Source organism: Scophthalmus maximus, chromosome 2 (genome assembly GCF_022379125.1).
Source record: "Scophthalmus maximus strain ysfricsl-2021 chromosome 2, ASM2237912v1, whole genome shotgun sequence".
In the NCBI taxonomy this organism is placed as follows: Eukaryota; Metazoa; Chordata; class Actinopteri; order Pleuronectiformes; family Scophthalmidae; genus Scophthalmus; species Scophthalmus maximus.
Window position 1 is genome coordinate 17626446 of NC_061516.1, and position 26101 is coordinate 17652546.

Consider the following 26101-nt stretch of genomic DNA (forward strand, 5'->3'; position numbering starts at 1 on the left):
TATGATAGGCTAATGTTAAACAAAACTAATTTTTTCATTGTTTACCATCTTAGAAAATTTTGCTAATAAGGACAAAAAACTACAAGACACAATCACTCTTCAAATATATGTTGTCAATTGTAATCCAAAGTTTTCCATTCAGTACCGATATTTATACACCTACATACGGTATTTTCATGAATAAAAGACGGATATGTTATGCATTTAAGTTATTTTAATTTTAACATAAAGAATAAAAAATAACACATTGCTTTTTTTCACTACAAACAAACTGAACACATAGAGTACAATAGATCTCTAGCTTCCTAGAAGCTAACAAAAGGTATATATTGTAAAAATACAAAAAACATTCAAACCTAGTTTAGCAGTGCTCCTACGCATGTTCTCTCTTAGTGAACATAAATGAGCTGATGTCGATGCTGTTGCTTTCTATAGCTGATAAAACTACGGAGCTGTTTGAGGTAAACACAAAAATATCTCGGTGACAATCACAAGGTGCTTAGACTTTATCATCAAGTACAATAGGAAATATCCATTTAACTTAGCTTTGACACTCAATATCACTTCAATGAAGGGTTGACGTTGAGAGAGTGGAGAGGAAGTCGACATTAAATAAATACTTATATTGATAGATTTAAGATTCGCTCTGTATTTATGCCAAGACGTCGCCTGCAAATTTACATTGGTGTCTTCCTTCATTCCTACAACTGAGTTATTCTACGTAACCACATAAAATGTGAAGACTGTTCGACAAAACGGATACCACCCAACCTCTCTTAAATCTATAAAAACAGACTCCTCGGGAGGTTGCATAATTAAAATATACTCTGTTTATCCAAAAGGAACAGGCTCACAGTTCATCTGTATCCTGAGACATACCTTGGTCGGGAAAAAAAGTACAGATTTACAGAACAGTTTTCCTGCTCAGAATATAATTTTCTATATTTACTTCTGGGTTCTTTAAATCTCAGAACTGCACAGCCCTGCATTCATTCACATATCAATCTGGATTGGGGCAAAGCTACAGTTAGACTGATCAATAAATAAATTATGAATGAGTGAATGTAGGAAATGATAATAATGACGATTGTAAAGACAACAAACAAAACATTTAGGATTGGCTTTTAAATGAGATTGATGAAGCAATGTCACCCACTTGATGACACGACAATCATCTCAGGCTTTACATTTTTTGCACATTGAGATTTTCACTCCCAACATTGTTAACATTGGCTGCATAGCAAGATTAGCATGTCAGCGACAGCTGCAGTTCTTCGTCAGTGTCTACACTTGTTGCATTTACTGCTACACGTGTAAGGTTTCGACTGCTTCAATGCAACAACACAACGACTGGCTCGAAACGATTCCCATTTGGCTGCAATAAAGCAGACGTCTGCCTTGGTGGGGGAGGGGCAGGATATGTGTCCTACAACTGCCATCTTTGTTGCATTGTGGGCTTTTCTGTTCAGTTGTTTGTCTTCTCTCTTATAACCTCTCTGAGGTAGATGGCTGTGTTGATTACAATCAAAGCAAATCTGTTCCATGAAATGCACAACAGGCGGTCTAAACCAACATGTTTACATTTTTCTTTTCCAGATAGACTTCAGTTTTAGTCAAGACAACTTTCGACAGAAGCTGCATCACGACTCGCTGTGTCTTTTGCTTGCATCTGACTCTCAGTGTTGCCAAAACCCCGTCTGATCACAGAAGCAGAACTGTGCCTGAACATAGACACAGGCAGGAGAGTCTCAGTTCTGACCTCTCTGGTTGTGGTCAGACGTGTGTCGTTGGACCTGCAGTCACACCAGAGCACACCTGTAAATCACACTGGAGGTCAGCAAAGAACAGGGCTTTTTAGGGGGTGTTACCTTCCACTTAAAAGTTACCGCAGTGTTTATCATTGGCCTGGATTTCTCTAAAAAAAAGTGTTGGCATTTACACTCAGTTGCCAGTATATTAGCACACCTACTGTAGTCACATCTGTTTGGATCTAGTTGACACACAGAGAGAGGTGTTATTTCCACTGTATGATCATTTTAGAGGCTGCATGTTTGTGGTGCTGTCACCATTACTTTGTTACAGCGCCATGTACCTCAATGAGGTTAGGCTCAGTAAGGAAACAACTTCATTTATAATGGAATACAGCTCAACAGCAAGACAAACAACAGATTATAACATAATCCTACTGTTGTATTCGCCTAATACACCTGTAAAACCCTTGAATTAGACTGCATTTATATTAAGCCAAATCTTCTGACTAAACTGGCAACTGAGAGTAAATTTTTTGCTTCAGTGTTTTTTTTAAATTTTGACAAGAAAGAAAAGGAAAAAAAATATTTTGGGCCAACAGAATATTGATAAATTAGAATGTGATTTAAAGGGTCACATTTTAAGACATTAGCAAAAAATATTGGCAACTTCAATACAAAAAACCAATATCGGCTGAGTTATAGAAAAAAAATGGAAACGTCCCCTTTGGTCCGATCAGCCACGACCGTTTGTCTCCCTCCAGCTTCACCACCACGTGATCTTGAACTCATAGATGGGCCTCTTGCAGTAGTAGTGATTGATAAGGTGCTTGTCACAGACACCGATGCACTGCTGCTCGGCAGTGATGCCCCGCTCGGCAAGGTCACTGACGATGCAGTGCAGCAGGTCGTAAACATCCGCCACTGCTTCCCAAGGTCCGAAGGAAACGTCCACCTCGCAGTGATGCTCAAACAGCTTGGCCTCGCTGTCCGAGCGCTCAAAGCGCAGAGAGTTAAAGAGGGGACGCTCGTACGGTGTGATGGGCATCTCCTCCTTGTAGACACAGATCTTCAACTTGGCAAACCGTGCCTTTTTCTGCATGGCCCTCAGTTTGGCAATCTCTACAATGCGCTCCAGATTCTCTGAAAACAGTCACATTCATTAATGCCTTTTCAAATGATCTATAAACGTATTCTAGGATAAGGTTGTCCATATAAACATTTGAACCGTTTTTGGCTGCTGTAATCATACCTCAAGTTGCTACTGAACCATCATGCACTGAACCAAAATCTTGTACCAAATACACTGGACGGATTGCAAGTTCTGTTACACCAACAGTACAGTGAAATCTATAAAATCGTCAAGTGGCAGCAGACAGCGAGCTGACTGTAGTCAGCAGTAATCCCAGTATATGAGATTTCCAAACACACACAGGAGAGTTGAAGCGGCGGTCTGAGGGATGAGGAAAAGATACTGTGTGAGGTTGGAAAGAACAGGAAGTAAATTAGTTAGTTACTGTAGCGTGGCCCGTTTACCAACATAGGTTAAGCAGCAGTTGTGGAAAGGGTGACACATCGCTGTGGAAACAAGTAAGTACTTTAAAGGTGACATATTAAAATCACTTTTTCAGTGTTTGTGCACATACATGTGTATATCTGTGGAGCCTGCCAGCCTGCAAACTGTGAAAACAGACCACCCTGTGTTTTTTTTGACTAAACCCTACAGCCTGGCTCTGAACAAGTGGATCCATTTCTCTCCCACTATGATGTCACAGTTGGACTCTTTTGGGGATAACCCGGCCTTCAATCTGAGAATCTCCACTTCTCTGGTGAAGGGGCGTGACATTTTCTAAATGTTATGAAATCGGTTGACCAATCACAACAGACTGGGCCAGTTGGCCAATCAGAGCAGACTGGTTTATCGGGAGGAGGGGCTAAAATAAATCCAGGCATTTCAGACATAGGGTGAAAAGAGGAGCTGCATGAATGGGCAGTGTAAGAACACTGATGCCTTTTCTGAACATTAGAGCATGTAAACCTTTTCAAGTGGTCACACAAATTAAAAGTATGAACCTGAATAGGAGCATAACATGTCACCTTTAAAATCCTGAGCCGGACAGCTACTATTAAGCACCAAAATGGTTTTTTTCTCTGAACATGAACACACAGACATGACACAAATATCCTTAATTTCAGCATTTCATCACAGTGATATCCATTATGAATAAACATCCATAAATACTCCTAAAAAAGAAGCTCCTTATAACTGCAAAACTTGCCTGAGCATTATTAGTTTTTTAATTTTCTTCAGTATCAATGCAATTAATTGATAGTTGTCTGAAATGCGCAAAACAAATGCAGCTTACATTTAATGGTGCCAGTTTGCTATTACAAGCCAAAAAAAAAAAGTTGTAAGCCACAATGTAATTCCCTGAATCCATAGTCAACATCGTCTGATGTTGAAAACCCCTTGCATACATAGAGGAAGCTTTGATGCTGTCATATTTCGATTTAGTAATACTTTGCCTATAGTGAATGAACATCAAAACAGTCAGTTACCTTTGTAATAGGGCAGCAGGTCGAGGAAAGCTTGTCTAACTCTCTCTCCTGTGAGCGGCTGGATGTCCTCCAGGCTGTCCAGCAGCGGGCCGATGGAGTAGTACTGAGCCTCCCTGTGCACCGCCCGTACTCGGCTCCGGTGGGGAAGTTCACCCTCTCGGAGGAAGTTCAGGATGTCCCTTTGGGTGGAAAACAGTAGGAGTAGAACATACAACAAAAAATGATATTCATCAGGGAGGAATATCATTTTTTTGTACCCGCTAACAATTCACATTTGTGGTTGGCTGTCAATTTCTAGTAACCAGACATAAACTGGTTTCACCACCTTTGGTGTGTGACGGTGGAAGGAACCAGAAAAATAACTAATGTTCTAAAGCGTCTTGGTTTGTCAGAATTTAACCATGCTGGATTATGACTTTTTTATTGAGCATTTTCTACATTTTCAAACACTGCTTTAAAAAAGTCAAGATATTTAAGTCCATCTTGTCACTTAAGCTGCTTTCATATATGCACTGACAAGACACAGACAAGCTAGATATTTACTGTAGGTCTGATTATCTTTATTTAGCTTTAAGTCTGTATTTGAAACTTCCTGTACTTCTGTTCTCAGAGCCGTGAGTAGGTGTATTCAGAGCTACTGGCAACTGGTCTCAAAATACTTGTGCGTATCAACATACGTGGTCAGTTAAGTCGATTTGGCTTCTGCTTTTCTGCTGCTGAAACCTGGAAAGGCTTGCAAAAAAGCGAGGATAAAATGAATGCAGAAAAATACAGGGAAATCCTGGAGGAAAAGCTGCTGCAGTGCACACAACAGCAGAATGAAATATTTATTTTCCAGCAAGACAATAACCCCCCAAAGCACCAGGACTAATATCCCAAATGAAAAGGCTCCTACTGAGTGTTTGTACACCTGCAGTGGCCCAGCGTCCTGCAGCGTTTATTATTGCTTTTTTTATTGTTCCATATGTTCCATCTGTCATTCTGTGAGCTCCTTGTGTTTTAATCTTTGGTACACACCTGCTCACACAGACACACACTGGAGGAATTCATACAGAACTGACCGTACCCCATACCATCTTGACTCTGCTTATTATCACATTCATATTTTAAGCAGTTTGCCGGCGATGTGGCTCCACGGATGGTGACGTCGGTCCACTTTATAGCTTATGAAATTCTGTACAGACACGATGGTCCGCAGGGGATAGATCCTTCTGTCAAGGTGTAAACCCGTCTCCTCTCAGGATGAGTTGTAGTCATCTATTTACTTAAACCTAACCTGGTTATAAGAGCAGTTTTTTTCCGGCTGCGATAAAGACTCTAAATCCGGCCTTTTCAATTTCTAATCTCTGCATCTCGTATTGTGATACATTAAACTCATGATCGTCTAAGAATATTTTGATAACTATTTAGTGTGTCATATGTAATGTCTGCCTATATGTTGTGCTGCCAGCACTGACACTGTGTACTGAGAAAGTCCACCGACTCTGTTGTGAAGAAGACTCACTTTTTTTCTCAGAATGATGACTTTCTGCTGCTCACCCAAAATATGCTCCATCCCGATCAATGAAGTAGCGTCCCTCGGCGTCACGTGGGATGTAGTGACGCCCACTGAACATGGCCGCCAACATGGTGTCCTCAAATCGCCGCAGCGTGGACAGACGTGTGGTGAAGTACATGCCCCCAACGTTCAGAGAGATGACCTCTGGAAACTTGAGATGAGAACGGAACTAAAATCGGCAAATCACAAAGCTTAAAGGTCCTCAAACATTTTTTATGGTGTTATGTAATTTGAGAACTTTTTTTTTTTAGAATGGGTTTCTTTCTATATGAATAGTGCACAATGTTGCCGTTGTTTAATGGACCACATCCAGTAGATCATCAGACGGAAACTGAACAAAGATAATTTTAATAGCTAGAGCTGTTGATTAACAGTGTGATGAAGAACATGTCACTCTGAGCAACAGTGACTACACAGTCAGACCACAGGGAGTGTAAGAGGATTATTCTGCTGTAGCCACGCTTATAGATCGAGGAGGACACGTCACATGCATCGCTTTATTAACGCAAGTCAAGTGACACAACTGCCAGCCAATGGGCGACGGCACCCAGCAGCCTCAAACTAACCAAAAACAACAAGTGATATAGTTCAGAATCATCAGTGGAAATAATTCAAAGTACTCTCCGTAGATATTTTTACCATGAATATACTGTGTAACTCATTATGTGAAGTTAATGTTCATGGACATGTGTATATAGTGAATTAATATCATATTCAAGGGCTTTGTGTGGAAAAAAACTAGACATTAGAAGACATCAGTTGACAGGTTTTTGGACGTTTCATAGAATAAAGATCATCAGGTTCACCAATAGTGAAAAATTGCTGGTCACAGCCGACATGTGCATTAATAGCCACATGCAGCCAAGATTAAATGTGGAGCTGGAACAATAAGTCGATTAAGCGATGAGTAGCTAGACTATGAATCAGTTACTATTGTGATGATGGAATAATCATCGTATGGTCAAAATGTGCAGCTATAGATACAACAACAGAAGATCTGCCGGTGGTAAGTCGCACGTTTACCTGGGTGATGACGTGCCACGTACTTGTTCTATCTAAAGCTGAGCGTGACCTGCCAGTTAGTTAGCCTGTGTGTGAGCTGGTTTAACGCGATGCACCACGGTGCTGTGTAGCGGCCTGTACCTCCTGCTCCTGGCCGCCCAGCGCGGCGCGCAGCGGCTTGCTCAGGGTGAGGCTCGGCGAGGGGGAGGCCGGCTTTCGGAAGTCGTCGTCCGCAGGGTCCGAGCCGGACATGGCATCGCTCGGTTTCTCGGTGTCCCCTGCGGCCGAGAATACCACCATCACTCTGGGTAGCGGCAGCGTCCGTCTCTCCTGGATGAAGCGTCTCACCCGCGTCGAGGCGGAGGGCAGCGGGCTGAAGGACAGAGCCTGGCGCTCCCTGCTGCCGCCGCCGGAACCGTCGGAACCGTTGGACCCGTTGGACCCGTTGGACCCGCTCGAGCCATTCTGCTGCATGCGCGCGGGCGGTCGCACGAGCCACAGCGCGCGGCTGTCAACAACAACAACAGCCTACTACGGCGCGGCAGCGGAGGGTGGGGCCCGGGGCTGGAGCCGCTGCTGCGGGGACACACCCAGCCGTCAGGCCGGCAGCGGAGAGCATGGAGGTGGCGCGTTTGAAAAACAAAAGGTCCCAAATAAATGAATACAGACCCAGCACAGGTCGTAGGTGCGGTGACAGGATCAACCCACAGTGTAACGCCCTCCTCCGGACCGGGCCCGTGCTGTCGTCGGTCATACGTGCCGTGTGACGTGTCCGCACGACGTCATGACGTCACGGAAGAGCGAGCGAATGAACGGGATTCAGGATGCGAAGTTTTCAAATTCTCCACTCCCGAACTTTAAGTGTCATGATTTCATTTAATTTGTCCATGGAGACATTAACCCTTACAACAACAAAAAACACTCTTTTACTTTGAAGAATATGCAAATGAAATTAAAACAGAAAACAAAAACAATAAATAACTATACTAAACCAAAAATGATCGTACCATTGCAGACAGACAAAAATAATAAACAAAACACAAAGGACCAACCATGAACATTAATTCAATCAATCCACACCAGTGGGAAGAAGAATAATTTATTTAATCCCACCCCTTCTCCATAATTGGTCATATTTTATCATTTATACATTTTTTAATAATTCGAATTAATTATATATTAATCATCGATAATCTTTCTTTTATAACAAGATATACATTAATTTCAGCATATTTGTCCCGGATCTTATTCTTTTCCCTTATATTAACTACAACTATATATTCTTTTATATTATAATATAAGGCTATAAAATGTAATGCAATATAAATCACATGTAGTGTACAATATCTGTCAATCATTACAATATAATATGCACTACAAGATAAACCATATATGATCATCTATTTTTATATATTTAGATAATTCATTTATCTTGTTTGCTTCCTTGCTATTTGACTGATACTTAATTTTGTGTGATGGATATTTCATTGAAATATGTTGTCTGTTCATGGCCTTGTTCTGTTAATTGTTTGTACTTAGGGCACAGAGGGCGACTGATGAGTAGGACAAAGAAGATGATGTGGAATCCCATGTTCATGGATTATTCCTTAATTTGTCACTCATCTGTATATATCAGTCCTTATTTTGGCAGCAATTACAACAGTGTCTACTCTGGTATGATGTGACAAGCTTTGCATACCTGGATTTGGGGATTTTTCAGTCACCGACTGACCTCAAGTAGCTGGGTTGTGGTCACAGCTGGGGTTTTTTCGAGGCCTTGAGAATTTTGAATGCTGTTTTTCACCTCACCAAAATTACACATTTCAGTGGCATATGTAGTTTTGAATGGTACTTAGATTTAACTATTGGACTCTAGTCAGTTACTTTGGCTTTGCAAAGCGGAGAAACAGCTACGGTAAAGTGGAACAATTAGTCATATCACTAAGGTTTGTTGTTGATTGCAACAATAAAAGAAATTAAACCGTTGATCAGTTTTTCATGTGTCCAGCTGAAAACCGCACAGAGACTGAAGATGTGTGCTTCGGGGAGGTATTGAGAGTGGGCGGATGTGGCGAGGTGTTGAAAGAGGAAGCACAGCTTGTGCTGCTGCTGGTGAAGAATGAAGGCAGCTGGACCACTGAAGGTAACACACACCAACAATTCAGATACCAACATCTTACTTGTAAAGCATAATGCTAATTGATAGTCTGTTCTTATGAAATGAATTAATAGTATGTAAAATGTGGATGTTTGACCTGAGGTTGATGGTTACAGTCAAGATGTTTGACTGAAATCTGATCCAAGATCCCAAACAAACACACTATTTATTTTTTTAATAGAGTCTAAATTCAAATGTTTATGTTTAAAAAACCAATCAGTGTGGTTAAGTACATTCACCGTCACTTGAGTATTTTAATTTGAATTGACTTTTTACTTTTACTTTACTTCATTTGACTGGGAAATGTCCTTTTTACTCATCTACATTTATCTGACAGTTGGTTATATGTTATTGACCAAATGTTATAGATTAAACTACAGAACGATATATATACAGTGTATGTATTGGGTTTTTTTCACATTAGAAGAACATAAACATTCACCTTCGTGCATTTGTAAGAATCCTCCAATGATATAACACTATGAATAGGAAAATGTGCCTCATGAGTATTTTTACTTTTTACAGCTGGTGTACATTTTACTGCTACTTATATACAGTACGTTGACTTGTACAAAATTAATTGTAGCGTATTTTTTTCAGTGTAGTTCTGCTACCTGAACTCAATACTTCTTCCACCAGAATGAAAGTAATCTCACGTGTTGGTACACTACTCTCGTCCTACTGGCTTGTTGACCTGGGGTCCCCTGACGAGAGGACCTCTGCAGTGCTGTTATTGAACATAATCCTTTTTGCAGAATAGAATTCAATAGTGACTAGACCTCCTGTCTGGCGATGGCGTTGTTGGGAGACTGTGGCAGCTGTAAATTGGACATATTGAGCATACAGAAATCAGACTGCCATCATCTTAACGGCAGATTGTCAAAGCAAAACTAAAAACTCAAGCCCCACTTGTGGGAGTGGACAGAACTCCCTGACCACGATTCGCGAGAGGGAACTATGACTGTGATGGAAAACTGCAGCTTAACGGAAAGTTATACTTTCCTGTAAGACCATATGAGCCAAGGCATGAAAAACCAAGACGTCAGAGCTTCAAACAACTGTGTTTAAGTCCAGGCCTGAAACCAACCCGGTCTGTGGCAGGACTCGAAGACGACTGTTCGCACACAGTGATGTCATGGAGGGACATAACTAATGTGCGCACGCAAATAAACAAACTGTCGAAGGAAAATCTCAGATGAATTGTCCGCGTTAAACCGTTTTGTTAGCATAAGGGATGTGAAAGAAAACAGAACATTATTTAACAGGCATACGTCATGTCCATGATGACGGTCTGACAACTGCCATTGTTTATTTGGTAATGCATGAAACTACACACCTGTAAACATTCGCTCATATTAAGGCTGTGATTGACAGTTGTCTTGATCATCGCTTAAAGCAGTGTTTGGTCTAATCTGATCTAATCTGGGTTCTACTACGTTCTGTGCAATAGACTCCATGACAACATTGCTCAATAATGTGGTGTTTCTGGTATTAAAGCAGTTCTACAGTACAGAGGGGAAGTTGGGCCTGTTATCTATCTATGTATATTGAATCTAGTGAATCGAGTGTAGTTTTTCAGGTGTCAACATATGACAGCACTTCAAATAATGCTATACTTTACCTAATAAAATACAACCTCTCAATGACTCTCAGGTGAGTCCTGCCTTGCTCAATAATTTAGATCAGTTAAAAGAAATTGAATTGATCTTAAACACCGAAGTACTACACAAGGAATCTACACTGTGTGTAGTGTTTTCTGAAAATGCTTTCTGGATCAACGGTGCGGTGTCACTTTTGAAACAAAGCGCTGGGTTTAGTCGGGTTTAAATGTAACATTTATCAGACTCTATATAAGTTGCATTAAACTCCAGCGTCTGCAGGTAAAGATAGAAATGATGACTTGAAAGCCGTGATAAAGTTGTTGTCACAACCTCAAGTCATTCTTATTTTGTGATGCTTCTCAAATGGCAGCATTTACGGCATGTGAGTAGGTGTCAGTCCTGTATACAGCCTGCACACTGTGTTTCAGTTCGCACCACTTCCTGTTCTTCACTCTGTGTTGTTAACAGGAAAACAGCAGCTACTTCAACCATGACAGACAGAGGATGAGAGCTGACTGTTGACCAGCTACGTGTCGATTAATATATTCTCAACATCCTCCTCACTTAATGACAAATAACTCATCAATTGAGCTGGTTGGTACTTATTTAACAGTGCGGCTCCACGTTGGGAGTTGCTCTGGGCTCATATAACAGTTGGTCATGTGTGTCTTTTGTGTATCTTTTAGGTATGTCTGGGAACTCCAGTCTGTTGGCTGCAGTTCTGACTGTTGTGTCAGTGGTGTCACTGAGTCTGCTGTCTCTTCTCTGCCTGCGCTGTAAAAGGAAGTCCAGTAAGTGCAGCCGGTTGTCACATGTTGAACATTATGTTTTTTGCTGTTCATTACAACAATATTTTAATACATGTGAAAAAGAGAAGTGTTCCTCGTCAACAGATACAGATACCGTAAGTACAATGGACTTGGGACTACCTCCGTTTCAGCTTGAGTAACATTTTTTTACACTTTGTTTTTTTCTGTAGGATTTAAACAGACATACATGTTAATTGTTGCGCTGTGGAGGCACTGGTAGGAGAAGATTGCCTGCGGACAGAGCGAGGCTGTCTGTCGTCTTCAAGATTTGTACAGTAGCTGCTCATGTCTGGCACTATGTTGCGCTTCAACACAAAGTGACCTGAGTTTAATACAATTCAAGTTTCTACAAGCAATGAACTTCATTGAAATCCAACGACCCAAGCTGCCTTGACAGAACAATGAAAACCTTGATCGTGTTTTTTTTTTTATTGAATTGAATATTGTAGGAAAGGAAATTTAAATAGATTCTCAGAGTATTTTTTTTCTCCAGGCACAGAGACACCAAACAGTACTCGACAGATAAAATGAATAGTCAATTATGAGAAAACTAAAATGGTAACAATTTTTCTAATTGCTTTTTTTTTTGGAGACTTTTTTATAGTTAATACTGCTATAAATTCCATGGTACCAACCTCTGAAAGATGAATATTTCAGAAGCTTGATGCATCATTTAATTCTTTTTTGAAAACTTGTCAGAGATTGTTGATTTCAGCCTTACAGTTCTCCTGTGATGGAGTAAAACAAATTTGCCTGAGATAAAAAAAATTGAACCAATTTAATAAAACACCTACAGTAAGATCAAATGAACAAAATATAGTCTCCAGTTACACGCGCTTCATGTACATCATGATTTATTCATTGTCTGTTTCCATTGCACATTTGGTTTTTAGCGTCACATCGACTTTTCCACCTTGTTGAGTGTGAACGGAAATTCATCAACCAAGTCCATCTATCAGATGTTGATGACTGAGTTCTTTGTGATCAGTCTGGTTCAAAGTGCTGTTTAATGAGTAGAAAGTGTCACACGCTACAATTTCATTGCGTTTTATTTCTTGCAGAGGTCATACACGAGGAGCTCCAGGCATATGATCTGCCGACATTGTGAGTATTGAATATTTTGTCCACTTTCTAAGTTTTGTTTAATTTAACATTGAAGAATAAAGTATTTATAATATTCTGACATGAAGCTGCTATCTTGACAGCCAACGCGGGGGGAGTGTTTTTGCTGTGATGCAATCAAAACCAGGTAAAGTAAATCATTTCATGTACTGATTCTCTTGTTGATAAAGATAATTTTGTACCGGCATTTCTATTTATAAAAAGATTTTTTGCATATTTAACCAACTCTGACACCATTTTCCCCAGTCACCAGAACCAATCAGATAACTTCAACCACAGTGTATGTATATTATGACACACAGCTAATTTAATATCTGTATAAACATATTGCAGTGTATGTGTACCGCTGTTGTTTTTGTGCAAATGAGAAGAGTGAGAGTCCTTGAGCTGATTTATCTGCTAGAAATAAAATAAAAGAATTGAATTGTAATAAAGGTTTGACTTTATAGTCTACAGACAACTAAATCATAATATGTTGTTGTTTTTCAGTGAAATCCCAGAGGAATCATCAGCAGGTAGGTTTATCTTGCTGTTACAATGTTTCAGTTTTCAAACGATGGCTCTCGGTTTACATAAATCTGCAGTGAGCTGATTTGTCCTTCACCATGTTTTACTGATGCAGCCTATGAATCGTCAGACTATGAAAATGTCAAACAAGGTAACCTAACACACACAAAAAACACAGAATTACATTCATTTTCATATATTAATATTTGTTATGAATGTATAACTGCAATTTTTTTGCTGTGTCCTTGATGTAAACTGTCAGTCTGCGCTGCTGCACCTCAAAGAGCGAGTCTGGAACATACATATGTGTGAGTATTTCAGCTCTTCTCATTCACTTTCTTATTGAAAAGAGGAAAAAAAAGAAAATGCAATGCACCTAATGGAAACAAAAAGGTTATTTGATGTACATGCTGCAGATATTCCTGTATATTTTTTTCAAAAGTATTTTCTGCTCAGAATCAACAGAATCAATTTGCCTGAATGAGAAAACGTTGTCATTTTCCACAAGAGAGAAATTGTGTCTTTTTTCTCATTAACTCAACACACACAAATATTAATTTCAACTTAATTAAGAGTTATTCTTTGTGGGCTTTGTGCATAAACGTAATCATAGAGATTACAACCACTTATACTAAAGCCCCAAAGAATTTACAATGTTCTTGATGTGTCTATACTGTATACATCTATCTACACACAGAACAATAGGTTCATAAATGTCGTATCTCTGTGTATTGGTTTACAGAGCTCCACTCCAAATTGACGTGTATGTAAATGAACAGACCAAAAGAACTGTAACTGGTGAGCATCTTTACTCTTTCCTCTCTTCTGAAAATATGTTGGTCAGCAGTTTCAGTTTCTCCGACTTGAACGGCTGATTTCTTTTTAACATTGATCACATGCATTTGTTGTCTGTCCAGATGCTGCTCAGCCACCGGATGTTTACGCAAACTTCATCAAATCCTTGCAGATAAAAGACGGTATGTCCGGCCACCGTATCAAAACGTATCAATTAGAGATGGGACGTCTCTTGTGGTTTCTAGTGTATTAAAGCTTGAACTCATTCAAACTACTGCTTCACCAAACAGATGAGGATGACTATGAGAACTCTGAATTCCTGGAACAAACTGCGCAGCAAAGTCAAGATGGTGAGTTGCACAAACAGCGTTTCTCTGTTGAACTGTAGTTTAAGTAGTTTCAACATTTATTTTCTAAATTTTGGTGTTAAATAATTTTCTGAACACAGTGTCCATCGCAATGAGGTGACAAAAGATGCACTGCGGGAAAAATAGGGAAACATTATCCATACACACAGTGAAGACTCTCCAAACCTTTACCTGAACCCAACGTTATCCTAACCCTACTCACTTATCTCTGCCTCCTCTCAACTGTTGGTTTCTAATATTTACCTGGAGTACAGTGCATTGCCCGTGAGGATTTTTACTGGAAGTTGATTGTGAAACTGTGAAATCAGTGTTGGAAAGCAATTCAGAGAAAAGGATTCCACAAATAAGCGTTTGGCTAGAGGTTTTGCAAAACTGTGTTAGCACATTAACAATGAAGATGCTGCTTTTTAGATTCTGAGAACCTCTTCTGGTCCAACATATGAAAAATGTGTTTCTTTTACTACTACTACTTCTACTACTATTATTACTACCTGTACTACAGGTACCATTGCTGTCTTTATACCTCTGTGACTATACGGCAAGTAACAGAGGTGCTATTACTACCAGTGGTGGAAGAAGTTTTCAAAAAAGTGACCATATAACAATGTAAAACACTACACAAGAACAAGGTCTAACCTTCCAGCTTTACAGAGCTTATAGTCAGTTTTCCTTGTTAACTTTGCCCCGGCAGCAACTTGGCTGTCAACTGTACCTGCTCAGCACCAAACAGCAGACAGACACAGTCAGCAACTATCTGATGAGCAGAGAAGAGAATTTAAAGAACGGGATATTTTCCTCAAGAAGTTGGTGGAGACCGAGAACAGGAGAGTTAAAAAGGATTGAATATTGGATTTATATTCATCAAGTGTCCAGAACCATGACTCCAAATGAAAGCCAATGCTGTTCTATTAATGTTGTGCACCAAAGCAACTGTTTGCAAATGATGGTAGGTCAGTTCTGTTATTAACGTGATTCTGCTGCCCCCAAGTGGCCAAAAAACGCATTGAAGAATTAATGCGGTTTTTTTAAATTACAGAGGAGCCAGATTATGTGAACGAGGACGAGCGCCTGATCAGGACCATCAGAAAACATCAGTGAAAAGATGCAAACAGACGGAACTGTCTGTTGTTCCTCACTGAAAGTATTTTTTTAATAGTTTTTTTTATTCCTTGTATGTGTGTCAAATGATGTGGACTGCTGTGTGAATAAAAACGTATGAACCGTGGTAGTATTTTGTCTGTGAACATGCAGGCTGCTGTCTAGTGGTTAAAAATCACTTTAATACAAAAGTGTGCAACACTCTCCCTGTCAAAGTGTTTGCTTTGATACAAGTGATTTGGGGGTCTGAAAAATCATAATGTTGAATTATTTGTCGTCTGCTTTTATGTATTAAGGTGGAAATTCAAGGTGGAAACATCAAGTAAGCATAGCAAAACTTGGCTTTGTTCAACTGCTCCACTACATTTCCTACAAGGTTAATGAAACTGCAGAAACAGAAATATCTGTAAAAGGTATTATAAGTGTTAACACCATAACATCCCTATTTAGCATTTAAAAGCAGGACATGGTCTACAAGACTATAATGTCATTGCAAGTGTTTTAACAGCTTTGTCATTGGTTTGGTTTGGGTCTTATCATCATTACTGAAGATGTAAGACAAGCAAAGCTCGGAAAGTGGAAAATTAAAAGTCATACCAAGATTCTATTTCCATCACATAGTATATTTTACTGTATTGTTTGTTATGCTTCAGATATTTGTAAAATAAATGTATTACTAGTGGAGGGGGCTGTATATAAATGAATTTTTACAGCTGAGTCGTAGAAAGTGTGACAAAGCATTTAGTTTAGCATAAAACCATTTAGGCCTTATAGTGACCACTAGACATCCTGTTATATATATGTATATGTATATGTATATATATATGTGTGTGTGTATATATATATATATATATATATGCTGCACAGACATGAACCCCATAAGATACATTTTCATTCATCTCAGCTGATAGCTGATGAAAATCACATCTCAGTATAAACTGCATCGTGACACTGTAACATTATGATAATCCCTTCAGAATAATGAAACAGCCATTATTTTTTTACACAGAGACGGTTTTATTAACCCGAACTGACAAGTTGAGAACGACACCACATCTCAGTCTGACGCTTCTCGGAAACCAACAGCCAGAGAAGACGTGACCAGAGATGACGTTAGAAAATATAACATCTAGGTACACACGCGCATAAACGGTTTCCATATATATCTAGTGTATGTATACACTTTGTTGAGGGTGTTGCAGTGATGTTCAACGGCAGCAATGGAAAAGCAATACCCACATTCGCACGCAGACACACACACAAGAGCCAGTGTTCAAGTACCTCAGAGGTGAATGCTGGCGACTCCTCTCAAGATTTAAAAAGAAACACAGCAGAACCCCGGACACCGGCTGTTTAAACTCAGGTCCATGTGACGCTAACACCATGGGGAGTGTTCGCTGTGTTTCAGTCGTCCTTTCAGCAGATTAACAGGAAAATTTATCACCTGAGCAAAAGAACTACTTCCACCGTAACAAACCATTTGATCCGTTTTAGTCCCGAAAGGGCAGCCTGTTATCAACAGTGTGACTTGAAGAGATTCATCAGCATGTTAAAATAAGGCCGAGGGCTCTACTCCTTATGAAGAGCAGCAATGGATTAGAGGCAATGGAAATGAAAAAAAAGCTTTGTTGTTTTTTAACAGGATGCAGAGGATTCAGAAGTAGACAGGAGTCTGGTTGAGTTGATAGCCCCCTCACACACAGTCACTCAATCACACACATACACACCAGTGGGCTGATGGGAAGTTTAGGCACTGCTGAGGGCGTCCACGCCAGGCAGGACTTTACCTGAGGACACAAAGACGATGAACACACAGTCAGCTTTATGATCATCAAGCTTCAGCACAACTCAGAACTGAAAAGACAAAGTCGCTGTTTGTTCTTCACGGTGTCAGTGGGCATCATGTCGTCCCCCTGTCACTCACCCTCCAGCAGCTCCAGACTGGCTCCGCCTCCTGTGCTCACGTGGCTGACCTTGTCCTCTGTGTTCCACTTGGCACAGCAGGTGGCAGTGTCGCCCCCACCTGGACAAATACAACATCATTCATACTTCATGATTAATATCGCTGACAATAATTGTTCATTCAAAATGGACAATGTTTATTTGTGGGGGCTTTTTGTCAGTGGATCAGTTTGAACTGTTGCAGAGCAAGGATAATTTCCTGTTGCTGTGTGCAACAAGAAATATAAGACTGATTGTTCTTCATTAAAACAAAGTTAGGAAACACTGTCAGTGAATACACCTATGGTTCTCAAACAGCTGCATCGATGAAAATAATTCATCAGTCATTTAAAAAAACAACTTGCTGTTTTCACCAGTAACCACGGGGGTCACAACATAAACATGATTGATTGATCGGCACAATGACAGACTAACTAACTGAGAAGCTCCCGCCCCCTCTCGTCTTTCTTACCAATGATTGTGATGCACCCGGCTTTGGTCACCTCCACCACTTTGTCCATCAGGCTCTTCGTCCCTTTGGCAAAGTTGTCAAACTCAAACACACCGACTGGGCCGTTCCACACAATCTGCTTGGCCCTGCCCACCGCCTCCGCATTTGCCTTGGAGCTCTCTGGTCCACAGTCCAAACCCTGTGGAGTGGAGAAAAGAATTACGATCAAAACACAAGACATGATTATGAAAAGAAAACTTCACGTTGATCTTTGAGGAATTTAAGTTCGGGATGATAAAGAGAGATCTTTTCTCACCATCCAGCCAGCGGGGATACCAGCAGCGACGGTGGCGGTGCCAGTGGCGGCTTTCTCGTCAAACTTCTCGGCGGTGATGAAGTCGACGGGCAGAGTGATCTTGACGCCGTTCTTCTCAGCTTTTGCCATCAGGTCTTTGACGATGGCCGCGCCCTCCTCGTCGTACAGGGAGGTACCAATCTGACAAGGTCACGAGGAAGGGTGAAAAATCCGGTGAAAAATCTACTGCACATGCGCATGCTCACAGTATGTGGAGCAGCCCAGCTGCTTTGTGATATGTTGATAAAGAACAAAAGAGGTAACACACACATATACAACAGGTATCATTTTTTCCAGAAGGCCTTGCGGATATAATTTAATGAAGTGACATGCTGGAGATAAATTAAAACTAGCCAATCAGCTTTCACCTCTAAGAGGGAGGGTTCTTTTATCAATGAAACTGTTATGACTTCCACCAGCTAGAAGTCCTGAGGTCCAACGGTCATAGCTCTCCACTGAGGGAGATAAAATGTTTGATGAGGGGTTTGTTAGCGCTGGAACGCCGCTAATCTGGGGCATTGAATTCTGCTGGACTTGTGCAACTGCTTCCTTTTGTTAGTGTCACAGCAGAGATTAAGAATCACATTCATGACCAAAATCTAACCTGACGGAAACATTTGAAAAGGTCAGCATTTGTTCGCCGAAATACAAAAGAACTGATTTTCTCACTCCATCTTTGCAAATGTTTTATGTCCGAGGTCCAACTCAGGTCATTTACGTGATTCTCAGAAACTAGTCTGTTTGACAGTGAATCACCTGAAACTGAATACTAATATTTTCCAGTCATACAGGGTTCATTTTATGTTATCACTGTTGCAGAACAAGAAATCTGGTTTTGAATGTCTGTAAAGTATTTCCACTGGCCATTTAGAGGTTTCCTGGCTTCAGCTGTACTGCTTTGGTTCCCTCTCGCTGTTTTTCGCGTGCATCATTCATTAGGAAAAAGCTGTATACTTCCTGCAGACTTCCTCACCTCCATGTTGTTGAGGACTTTGAGGAAGGTGAAGGCCATGCCTCCGCCAATGATCATCTCGTCCACCTTATCCAACATGTTGTTGATCAGCTGGATCTTATCTTTCACCTTCGCTCTGAAACACAGACAGAGGCGAAACACATCAGTATAGATAAGAAACACGTAGTATAGAGATTACTAAACTGGTTTATACGTTCAGTGAATTTCCCGTGATGCTATAAATGTTATTAATGTATTTCACACGTAAAACTAGAACAAATCAATAGTAGATTAATCTTTTGTCAGATTAATCTGCAATCATGAGCAGCTCTGTGCCGTTATCTTGATACTGTCACAACAAAAGATCAAATAATTGTCGCTGTGATAACTTTCGAGAGTTGTGAAATCTTGTGTTCACAGAATTATAAACCACTGTGCAGTGTTTTGGTTGCTGATAATTGCATGAATACGTCACTCAAACTGGACTTCCTGGATTGTTTATCACCGAGTCCTGATGAAATACAATACCAGCCACAAATAGTGGATAGGAGTGTATGACAATAAAAAAAAAAAAGTACTGTATGGCCTCTTGTCTCCACACAGAGTACTGAGCAGTAGCAGCAGTGTCTTTAAGAGAGCAGTGTACACCACAGATTACATTATGAGCTTATAGTGTCTATTCCTGGATGGTCACCTGGGTATTTTAACAAGCGGCTGCAGTGTGAACGGCAGGAGAGCGAGAGGAAAACACTGACGGGTCAGACTCTACTTTAACATCAAAAGGGGCCTTCGATGAAAACTGTTTTGTCAGTTTGAGCTTTTCAGCCTTGTTTGATCTTGACGAACAGCGCAGTCCTCTTGTTTTATGCTGTAAAGTATTTATTTTTGCAACAGACAATGTCCACAGCAAGAGCCTGTGTCACATTTTGGCTCTTTTCACCACTACATTATCTTTATGTGCTGGGTCTATTCTTTCAGGAGGATTATGAAATTCAAAAGTGAATATATATAAAAGCCCAGATTTAGTAACAATTGAATTGGCATTCTTTTTTAAATACTCCATTCATTTGTTACTGACTTACATACAGAAATCGCATAACAAACCATTATGTATTATTTTGGTGTATCACTATTGCATGTTATCTTAGGGCTGTTTTCCGGTTGAAAGGAGCTGTTCTCACCCTCCGAGGATGGCCAGGAAGGGCTTCTGAGGTTTCTCCAGAGCCATGGCAAAGTACTCAAGCTCCTTCTTCATCAGGAAACCAGCGGCCTTCTGAGGAAGATTCACTCCCACCATGGAGCTGGGAGAGAGGAAGAGGAGGAGAGGGAGGAGGATGAAGAAATGTTAAAAAAAAAAACAGCTGATCTTCAAAATTTTGTCCCAACATCATTATCATTTCCAGGGTTTCTGCAGGGTTCCTTGTACATAAAGTTTTATATATCAATGCTGATGAATCCCCAGACATCCCGAGTCCTGCTCACCTGTGGGCTCTGTGAGCTGTGCCGAAAGCGTCATTGATGTAGACGTCTCCCAGTTTGGACAGAGACGCCCTGAAGGAATCAATCTCCCCCTGCGAGGCCTTGGTCTGAGGGACAAGAAAGACGGGACAGAGTTAGAAAAGACGACGACGAACATAGAAAGAAAGAAGCAGCTGTGTTACTCTTCACGCCTCTATTTCACCCATCAATTCATCACAGAGGATGATTTACTATCTGAATGGGTGAAAATAACTGGACATGGTAACTGATCAAGGCCTGTCTTTTTCTGTCTCATTCATTATCACTTACCACAAAGGGATATTTAATTTGTTCTAATAAAATGGGGCTTCATTCGTACAAGCAGATTCGTTCTTATGTGCCGAAAACCTGACGCGCCATGTTCGTCCATATGAACAAATAGCTGTGCTACACTTTAACAGGCAAAGGTCGAGACTGTGAGACTGGAGGGCAGTGAAAGGTCAAGCGAGCTCTTCAGTGTCGTTCAAATGTCAGGCGAGAGCACGTCAGGTCACTGCTCCCTACATTTCCCCCCCTTCAGTCCACATGACAGATTATACATGATGAAATTCTTTCATACTTTAGAGTCATATCATATGGAGCTGGGACCCTCTTATGATTCCTCTTCTTCATTCACCAAAGGTTTGACAACCAGCAAAATTATTTTTTTAGTCTCTGTAACAGCTCCATCACTGACAAATGATTTTTATACTGAAATGAGTGATACAGTAGAGCAGTACAGTAGAAACCAAAACCACACAGGCTACATACCAACCAGGCTTCTCAGGACAGGAAAAGCAACACATGGAGCCCGGACAGCCCACTGACCTTCAGCATAAATGTCAGCAGGACATGGCTGCTGATCCACTGAGTGACCAAGTATCAGTTTTTATACAAAGTCCTGAGCCTGCATCTGTTTTTATACCGAGCATGAAAAAGAACTGGCCATGACCATAACTTGGATGCAGGCTAAGTCTCTTCCTCGTTGCCTCCTGAGGACATGAAAGTAATGATGGCACATTAAGTGTCTAAAGTTCAAGTTGAAAAAGCAGACTGATCTTAGCAGACACTGCAGCGCTACGGACCATGACATCACCAGACAGTGACTCAGCACTTTCAGAGCGACAATGCAGCTGGAGTGACTCTACGTTTTTCCTCCTCCAGGTGACCCAGCAGTGAGCAAGTTTGCTGAATAGTCTCCTGTACATTTTGTTCCTTCTCCACACAAATGGATGAGACTGCTAACTTGATATTAACCAAACACAAAATGCACCAAATTCTGCCAAATGTTGAACAAAGCTGTTTGTAGCCGTGTCATCTGTCAGGTCAGGCAGACCTGCTGGGAGACTCACCTTGTTTCCAGAGGCGTCCTTGCCCTTTCCCTCTTCGGCGACGTGGAAGCGGAGATTCTCCAGCAGGAGCACGGACCCAGGGGCAGGGTTGGCGCAGGCGGCTTCCACCTCCGCGCCCACACAGTCCTTCAGGAAGGTGACGTCCCTGCAGAGCCCCAGATAAACCAGTGAGGAGGAATTTTGATGGTTTATCTTTTCACAAACCCAATATTTTATAATCTCGATAGATCGTCATCTCAGGAAAAATCTTTGCAGACTAAATGCTTCTTTTGTGGCCAATTTGAAGCAAAGCTATACTGTAAAATTCTAAAGACTACAGGGGGAAAGATCTTTGCTAGAGAAAAAAATATTCAAAGAAGGAGATTTTCACAGGGAAATCTACTAATAATCGTCTTCACCCTGAGAGTGGATGAAAATCAAGTTCCTAGGCAAAATCAAGCACGATTGAAATATAACTGAATATAACTTTGAATTTCTTCTGTACAAAAAGCACTTGCTTTAAGAGGAAAAAACATGGAAGAAACCACTAACTCGCCCCAAAAACTCACTTTCCCAGAAGGGTCTTGAGCTCGGCAGCGACGGGCTCCAGAGAGTATTTCTCAGGCACAAAGTTTCCATCGGGACGTCCCAGGTGGCTCATCAGCACGACGGACTTGGCCCCGTGGTCCAGACAGTGTTGGATGGTGGGAACAGCCGCCTTGATCCTGAAAAAGAGCGATCGTAAGAGTTCAGAAAAACCCTTCTTCAACCTCTTCCTCAGATCGCTCTCTTTCTCTCTGAAGAGACTTTGTGTTCTGCTGCCTGTCAATATTAATCTACTTCATTAAAGAATATATCACATTAAATTGTTTTGTTGGTATGTGAAACTTTTGCTACGAATATATATTTTTTTAACCTTCAAAACAAGAAAGCTGTTGCAGAAATGAAATGAACTTTACCTCTGGTTGTTTGTGATCTTCTTGTCCTTCATGGGAACGTTGAAATCAACTCTGAAAGAAAACAAACTTAGTTATATGAAAAGTAGACCAATGACTCTCCTACACTACAAACTTTTTGTTTCTGCATTGCGTGACGTTACCTGTGAGCTTCAATTCAACAACAGTAACACTGAGAACATGCCGTGAGCTTTTACAATCCAGTATAAAAACTACAATGGATCCCAGTCTAATAAAACAAGCAGCTGAAAGATGTATAATTTTATTTGAAGTGGTTCTGTTTTTGACAGGACGACACTGATTTCAGTCTGTGCGATAAGATTGACAAGATGATAAATATTCCCATCACGCCTACTTCTTCTGGCTGCATCTTTTTCAAGGTGAGCTCTGGTACCTGTCAGGCTTCACTTTCAGCTTTGACACCTTTTTAAACTGTGGTCAAGATACTGAAGCACCAGTTGGACTGGATTCATTTCTTTCAGGTTTTTTATATATCATCCACAGCACATGTGCATAATTTCTCAACCCTACCCCGGTATTAACAACAGCCCCAATCACCTAATGTTTTTCAGTGAACTGCTGTTTCTTTGAATAGATACATCAACAGATTCTATAACAAATAGCCATTTACTACTGACTAAAGATGATGATATTTAGATTTTTTTGTTAGATTGTTCATTTTAAAAGAAGCAAGTTGACAGATCCAGTTGGATTTGAATCAGGGACGTTGCAGTTCATTGTCAGCATGTTCCCTCCCAAGGTACAAGGGGTGCCCCCTGTGGTGAATTATGTTGTATTATATGTTTTCAAGACGGTTCCATTTGGTGAAAGGCTTTTATCCATTATAAGTGGCAGCATTAGCACGTAACACTGCTCTGCCCACTGAGCTGGTTGTACATCCAGTCCTGCAGTGATTCAGTTCATGAGAACATGCTGCATCCCTCGTACTCCACTCAGTTACATAACCACCTCCCTCCCTCCCTCCTCTCTGTCTGAGGACCCTAATGCACCGAGACACATGATCAGCTCACGCACGCACGCACGCACGCACGCACGCACGCACGCACATTCTGCCATGATAACAGTGATGCATTGTCTTTGTCTAAAAGCCAACAGTCTGCAGTTCAGCAGCTCAACAGCTCCCGTACACAGACAATGCTCTGCCAGCTACCAACTGTAGTAGTTTTAAGCTCTTTCATTGTTCCTCCAGTTCCTCGTTGGTGTGGATCTGCCAATAATTAAAGGTTCATACACACACACACACACACACACACACACACCCACACACACACACACACACACACACACACACACACACACACACACACAAAGAGTCTAAGACATGTCAGGCAGATATAAGCTCAGTGGACGAGTTAAACCTTGATGGGCTGAGACATAGAAGTAAGTGAACTAATCAAGATAACCCAGCGTGGATAGAAAGGCTATTTTTACACCAATGACAGAGAGCGGCACTTTAAAACATTATTTTCCTCCTAGTTTGCCTCCTCCCATTTTCTCGAGACTTCAGTCAATTTTGTCTAGACAGAAAAACTGTTTCTGAGGTTCCATCTGTTCAGATAAACTCGACCAATGAGCACGACTGTTTGTGGCCTCTGCTGAATTTGGCTGCCGCACGGGTGTCTGTCGGGCACTGCCAGGTCTCTACGGCAACGTTCCCCCTCGCCTGCACTCGGTCCACAGCTGGAAGTTAATACATGCACATTCAGCATGCTATGACAGGCCCTGGGTGTGACATGAAGTAACTCTGACTGACTGATAGTCCACACTGAGACTAATTCAACATGAATTTGACCTTCTAAAACTGAGCAGTGCCGGCTCGGGGCTTCCAGTGAACCTTGTCCTATGCAGACTGCTTTTGCACAACCGGGCTGAGTGAACCAAAACGACCCTCTGACCTTTCCAAGCAGGTGTCAGTTTCAAGTCCACGTCTGTTGCCACTGGCCTCCAGCTTGTAGAAATACCCAGCGTACAGATGGCAGAAGAATACTTTTCATAATAAGTAATTAAGTTATGTTGAATCGGGAAGCACAACATCTCCCAAATAACATGGGAGGTTTCCTGATTTTCACTGCAACTCAACATTATAAGGTTTACTTTGGAGTTTTCAGATGCTGCTCTGAAAATTTCTAGATATTTCACTATAGGGCTGGGGGGGGTTTGATGAGTGTGTGCAAAGTTCCTGGGCTCTGCTCTGTGGTCGGGGAGGGAGGGAGGGAGGGGTGTGGTGGAGGCAGCAGCTCTTGCACAGAAACTGTTCCTCAATGCAATGATGTTATTTTAACATATGAGGAGGACTCTGTGCATGAAGTGATGTTGAGATTAACGCAGTTATGCTCAAACTGGGGGGGGGGGGGGGGGGAGACTTTGAGAACCATTGGTCTCACTAACGTCAATGGTCTGATTCTTCCCTGAATGCAGCGGTGACGGCCGCATCCATGCAGCATCTCCTCACGGGCACGTAGTGACACGGGGGAAGGAACAAGTCCACTTCCTCTCCTCTGTCCAATTGTCTGAAACTGAGCCACACACCGTTTAATCATCACCGCTGGTGCTTCAGTTGAAGAACTACACGGTGTGCACGTGTGTCAGGTTCAAATATGACTGGGCTCTATAACGTCACTTAGCAAACGTCAAATAATCAAATTTCCGACTAGCCGCGTCGGTTCCTGAAGCTAACAGACGACAGGCCATGTACGCCTACCTCATGATGACGCGCTTCCCCTTGACGTCCACCTTCTCCAGGGTGAGTTTGTTAGACAGAGACATGTTGGTGGTTCAGCTGGTTGTTTGTGGCACCTTCCTCGCTGGGTCTCTTCTCCGCCTTCTTCTGCTGATGGCTGCTGGTTGTTAGCTGTTGGTTGCACCGAGTGACGGCGGTGACCTTAGCGCGGCGCGTAGGGAGACCGGCGAGGCGGGGCGGAGAGCTGTCCCCCGTACGTGATTGGCTGCGGCGGGAGAACGGCCTTGCATGTGATTGGATTGGGTTGCTGACTGTTCTCTGACGTCAACACCAATTCCGAGCCATTGGCTGTACAGAAAAAAGTTCCGATCATGATTCCGATAAAGTTCAACATATGCAACATATTTTACATGAATTATAGAATAAATATATTTTTTTAATCTTCAATTTTTAATAATTTGCTTTTAAATATTAGCAGGGGAATGACAACACGTTTTTTTCACGTGTAGTTATGTGGCTTCAAGTGGTAAAACACAATACATCACAAAATTAAAAGAAAAGAAATGAATAACAGCAACAACAACAAAAAACC

General features: G+C 41.3%; 3 protein-coding genes across 6 annotated transcripts; 1 reads left to right on the forward strand and 2 right to left on the reverse strand.

The window, feature by feature from the left end:
* Window positions 1-98: 98 nt before the first annotated feature.
* Window positions 99-7585, reverse strand: kctd7 (potassium channel tetramerization domain containing 7). Its single transcript, XM_035624657.2, has 4 exons — window positions 7009-7585; window positions 5847-6016; window positions 4308-4486; window positions 99-2891 (listed from the first exon to the last, which is right to left on the reverse strand). The coding sequence occupies exons 1-4, from the start codon at window positions 7339-7341 to the stop codon at window positions 2515-2517; spliced, it is 1059 nt and encodes a 352-aa protein (XP_035480550.2). The 5' UTR covers window positions 7342-7585; the 3' UTR covers window positions 99-2514.
* A 65-nt stretch (window positions 7586-7650) lies between these two features.
* Window positions 7651-15452, forward strand: si:dkey-183i3.6 (LAT2 domain-containing protein). 4 transcript variants are annotated; one of them, XR_007032152.1, is made up of 14 exons: window positions 8252-8782; window positions 8876-9010; window positions 11313-11417; window positions 12497-12539; window positions 12641-12684; window positions 12804-12837; window positions 13047-13072; window positions 13180-13215; window positions 13327-13372; window positions 13807-13862; window positions 13982-14041; window positions 14150-14209; window positions 14919-15173; window positions 15264-15452. XR_007032152.1 is itself a non-coding variant. In XM_047337427.1 (13 exons), the coding sequence occupies exons 1-13, from the start codon at window positions 8713-8715 to the stop codon at window positions 15323-15325; spliced, it is 777 nt and encodes a 258-aa protein (XP_047193383.1). In that variant the 5' UTR covers window positions 8273-8712; the 3' UTR covers window positions 15326-15452. The 4 variants fall into 4 exon arrangements, 1 of the variants encoding a protein (XP_047193383.1); XR_007032155.1 differs by lacking the exon at window positions 8252-8782 and adding an exon at window positions 11095-11220 and having other exon boundaries at window positions 8914-9010; XM_047337427.1 differs by lacking the exon at window positions 14919-15173 and having other exon boundaries at window positions 8273-8782.
* Window positions 15453-16318: 866 nt separating this feature from the next.
* Window positions 16319-25746, reverse strand: pgk1 (phosphoglycerate kinase 1). The gene is made up of 11 exons (XM_035624666.2): window positions 25531-25746; window positions 22812-22862; window positions 22422-22577; window positions 21874-22018; window positions 20507-20610; window positions 20206-20325; window positions 19046-19160; window positions 18034-18213; window positions 17739-17916; window positions 17250-17348; window positions 16319-17112 (listed from the first exon to the last, which is right to left on the reverse strand). Exons 1-11 carry the CDS (start codon window positions 25593-25595, stop codon window positions 17072-17074), a joined length of 1254 nt encoding a protein of 417 aa, XP_035480559.1. The 5' UTR covers window positions 25596-25746; the 3' UTR covers window positions 16319-17071.
* Window positions 25747-26101: the final 355 nt, after the last annotated feature.

Excerpts from the sequence above, each read along its gene's own strand:
- pgk1 (XM_035624666.2), bottom strand. The coding sequence starts at position 25,595 with ATGTCTCTGTCTAACAAACTCACCCTGGAGAAGGTGGACGTCAAGGGG. Across the intron at positions 19,161-20,205 it reads TTCCTGGCCATCCTCGGAGG|AGCGAAGGTGAAAGATAAGA; the intron begins GTGAGAACAGCT and ends TCTGTGTTTCAG. Across the intron at positions 18,214-19,045 it reads AAGTCCTCAACAACATGGAG|ATTGGTACCTCCCTGTACGA; the intron begins GTGAGGAAGTCT and ends TGACCTTGTCAG.
- si:dkey-183i3.6 (XM_047337427.1), top strand. The coding sequence starts at position 8,713 with ATGGTACTTAGATTTAACTATTGGACTCTAGTCAGTTACTTTGGCTTT. Across the intron at positions 9,011-11,312 it reads AGGCAGCTGGACCACTGAAG|GTATGTCTGGGAACTCCAGT; the intron begins GTAACACACACC and ends TGTATCTTTTAG. Across the intron at positions 12,838-13,046 it reads CAGATAACTTCAACCACAGT|TGAAATCCCAGAGGAATCAT; the intron begins GTATGTATATTA and ends GTTGTTTTTCAG.
- kctd7 (XM_035624657.2), bottom strand. The coding sequence starts at position 7,341 with ATGCAGCAGAATGGCTCGAGCGGGTCCAACGGGTCCAACGGGTCCAAC. Across the intron at positions 6,017-7,008 it reads TGGGCGGCCAGGAGCAGGAG|TTTCCAGAGGTCATCTCTCT; the intron begins GTACAGGCCGCT and ends TCTCATCTCAAG. Across the intron at positions 2,892-4,307 it reads CCTGCTGCCCTATTACAAAG|AGAATCTGGAGCGCATTGTA; the intron begins GTAACTGACTGT and ends GACTGTTTTCAG.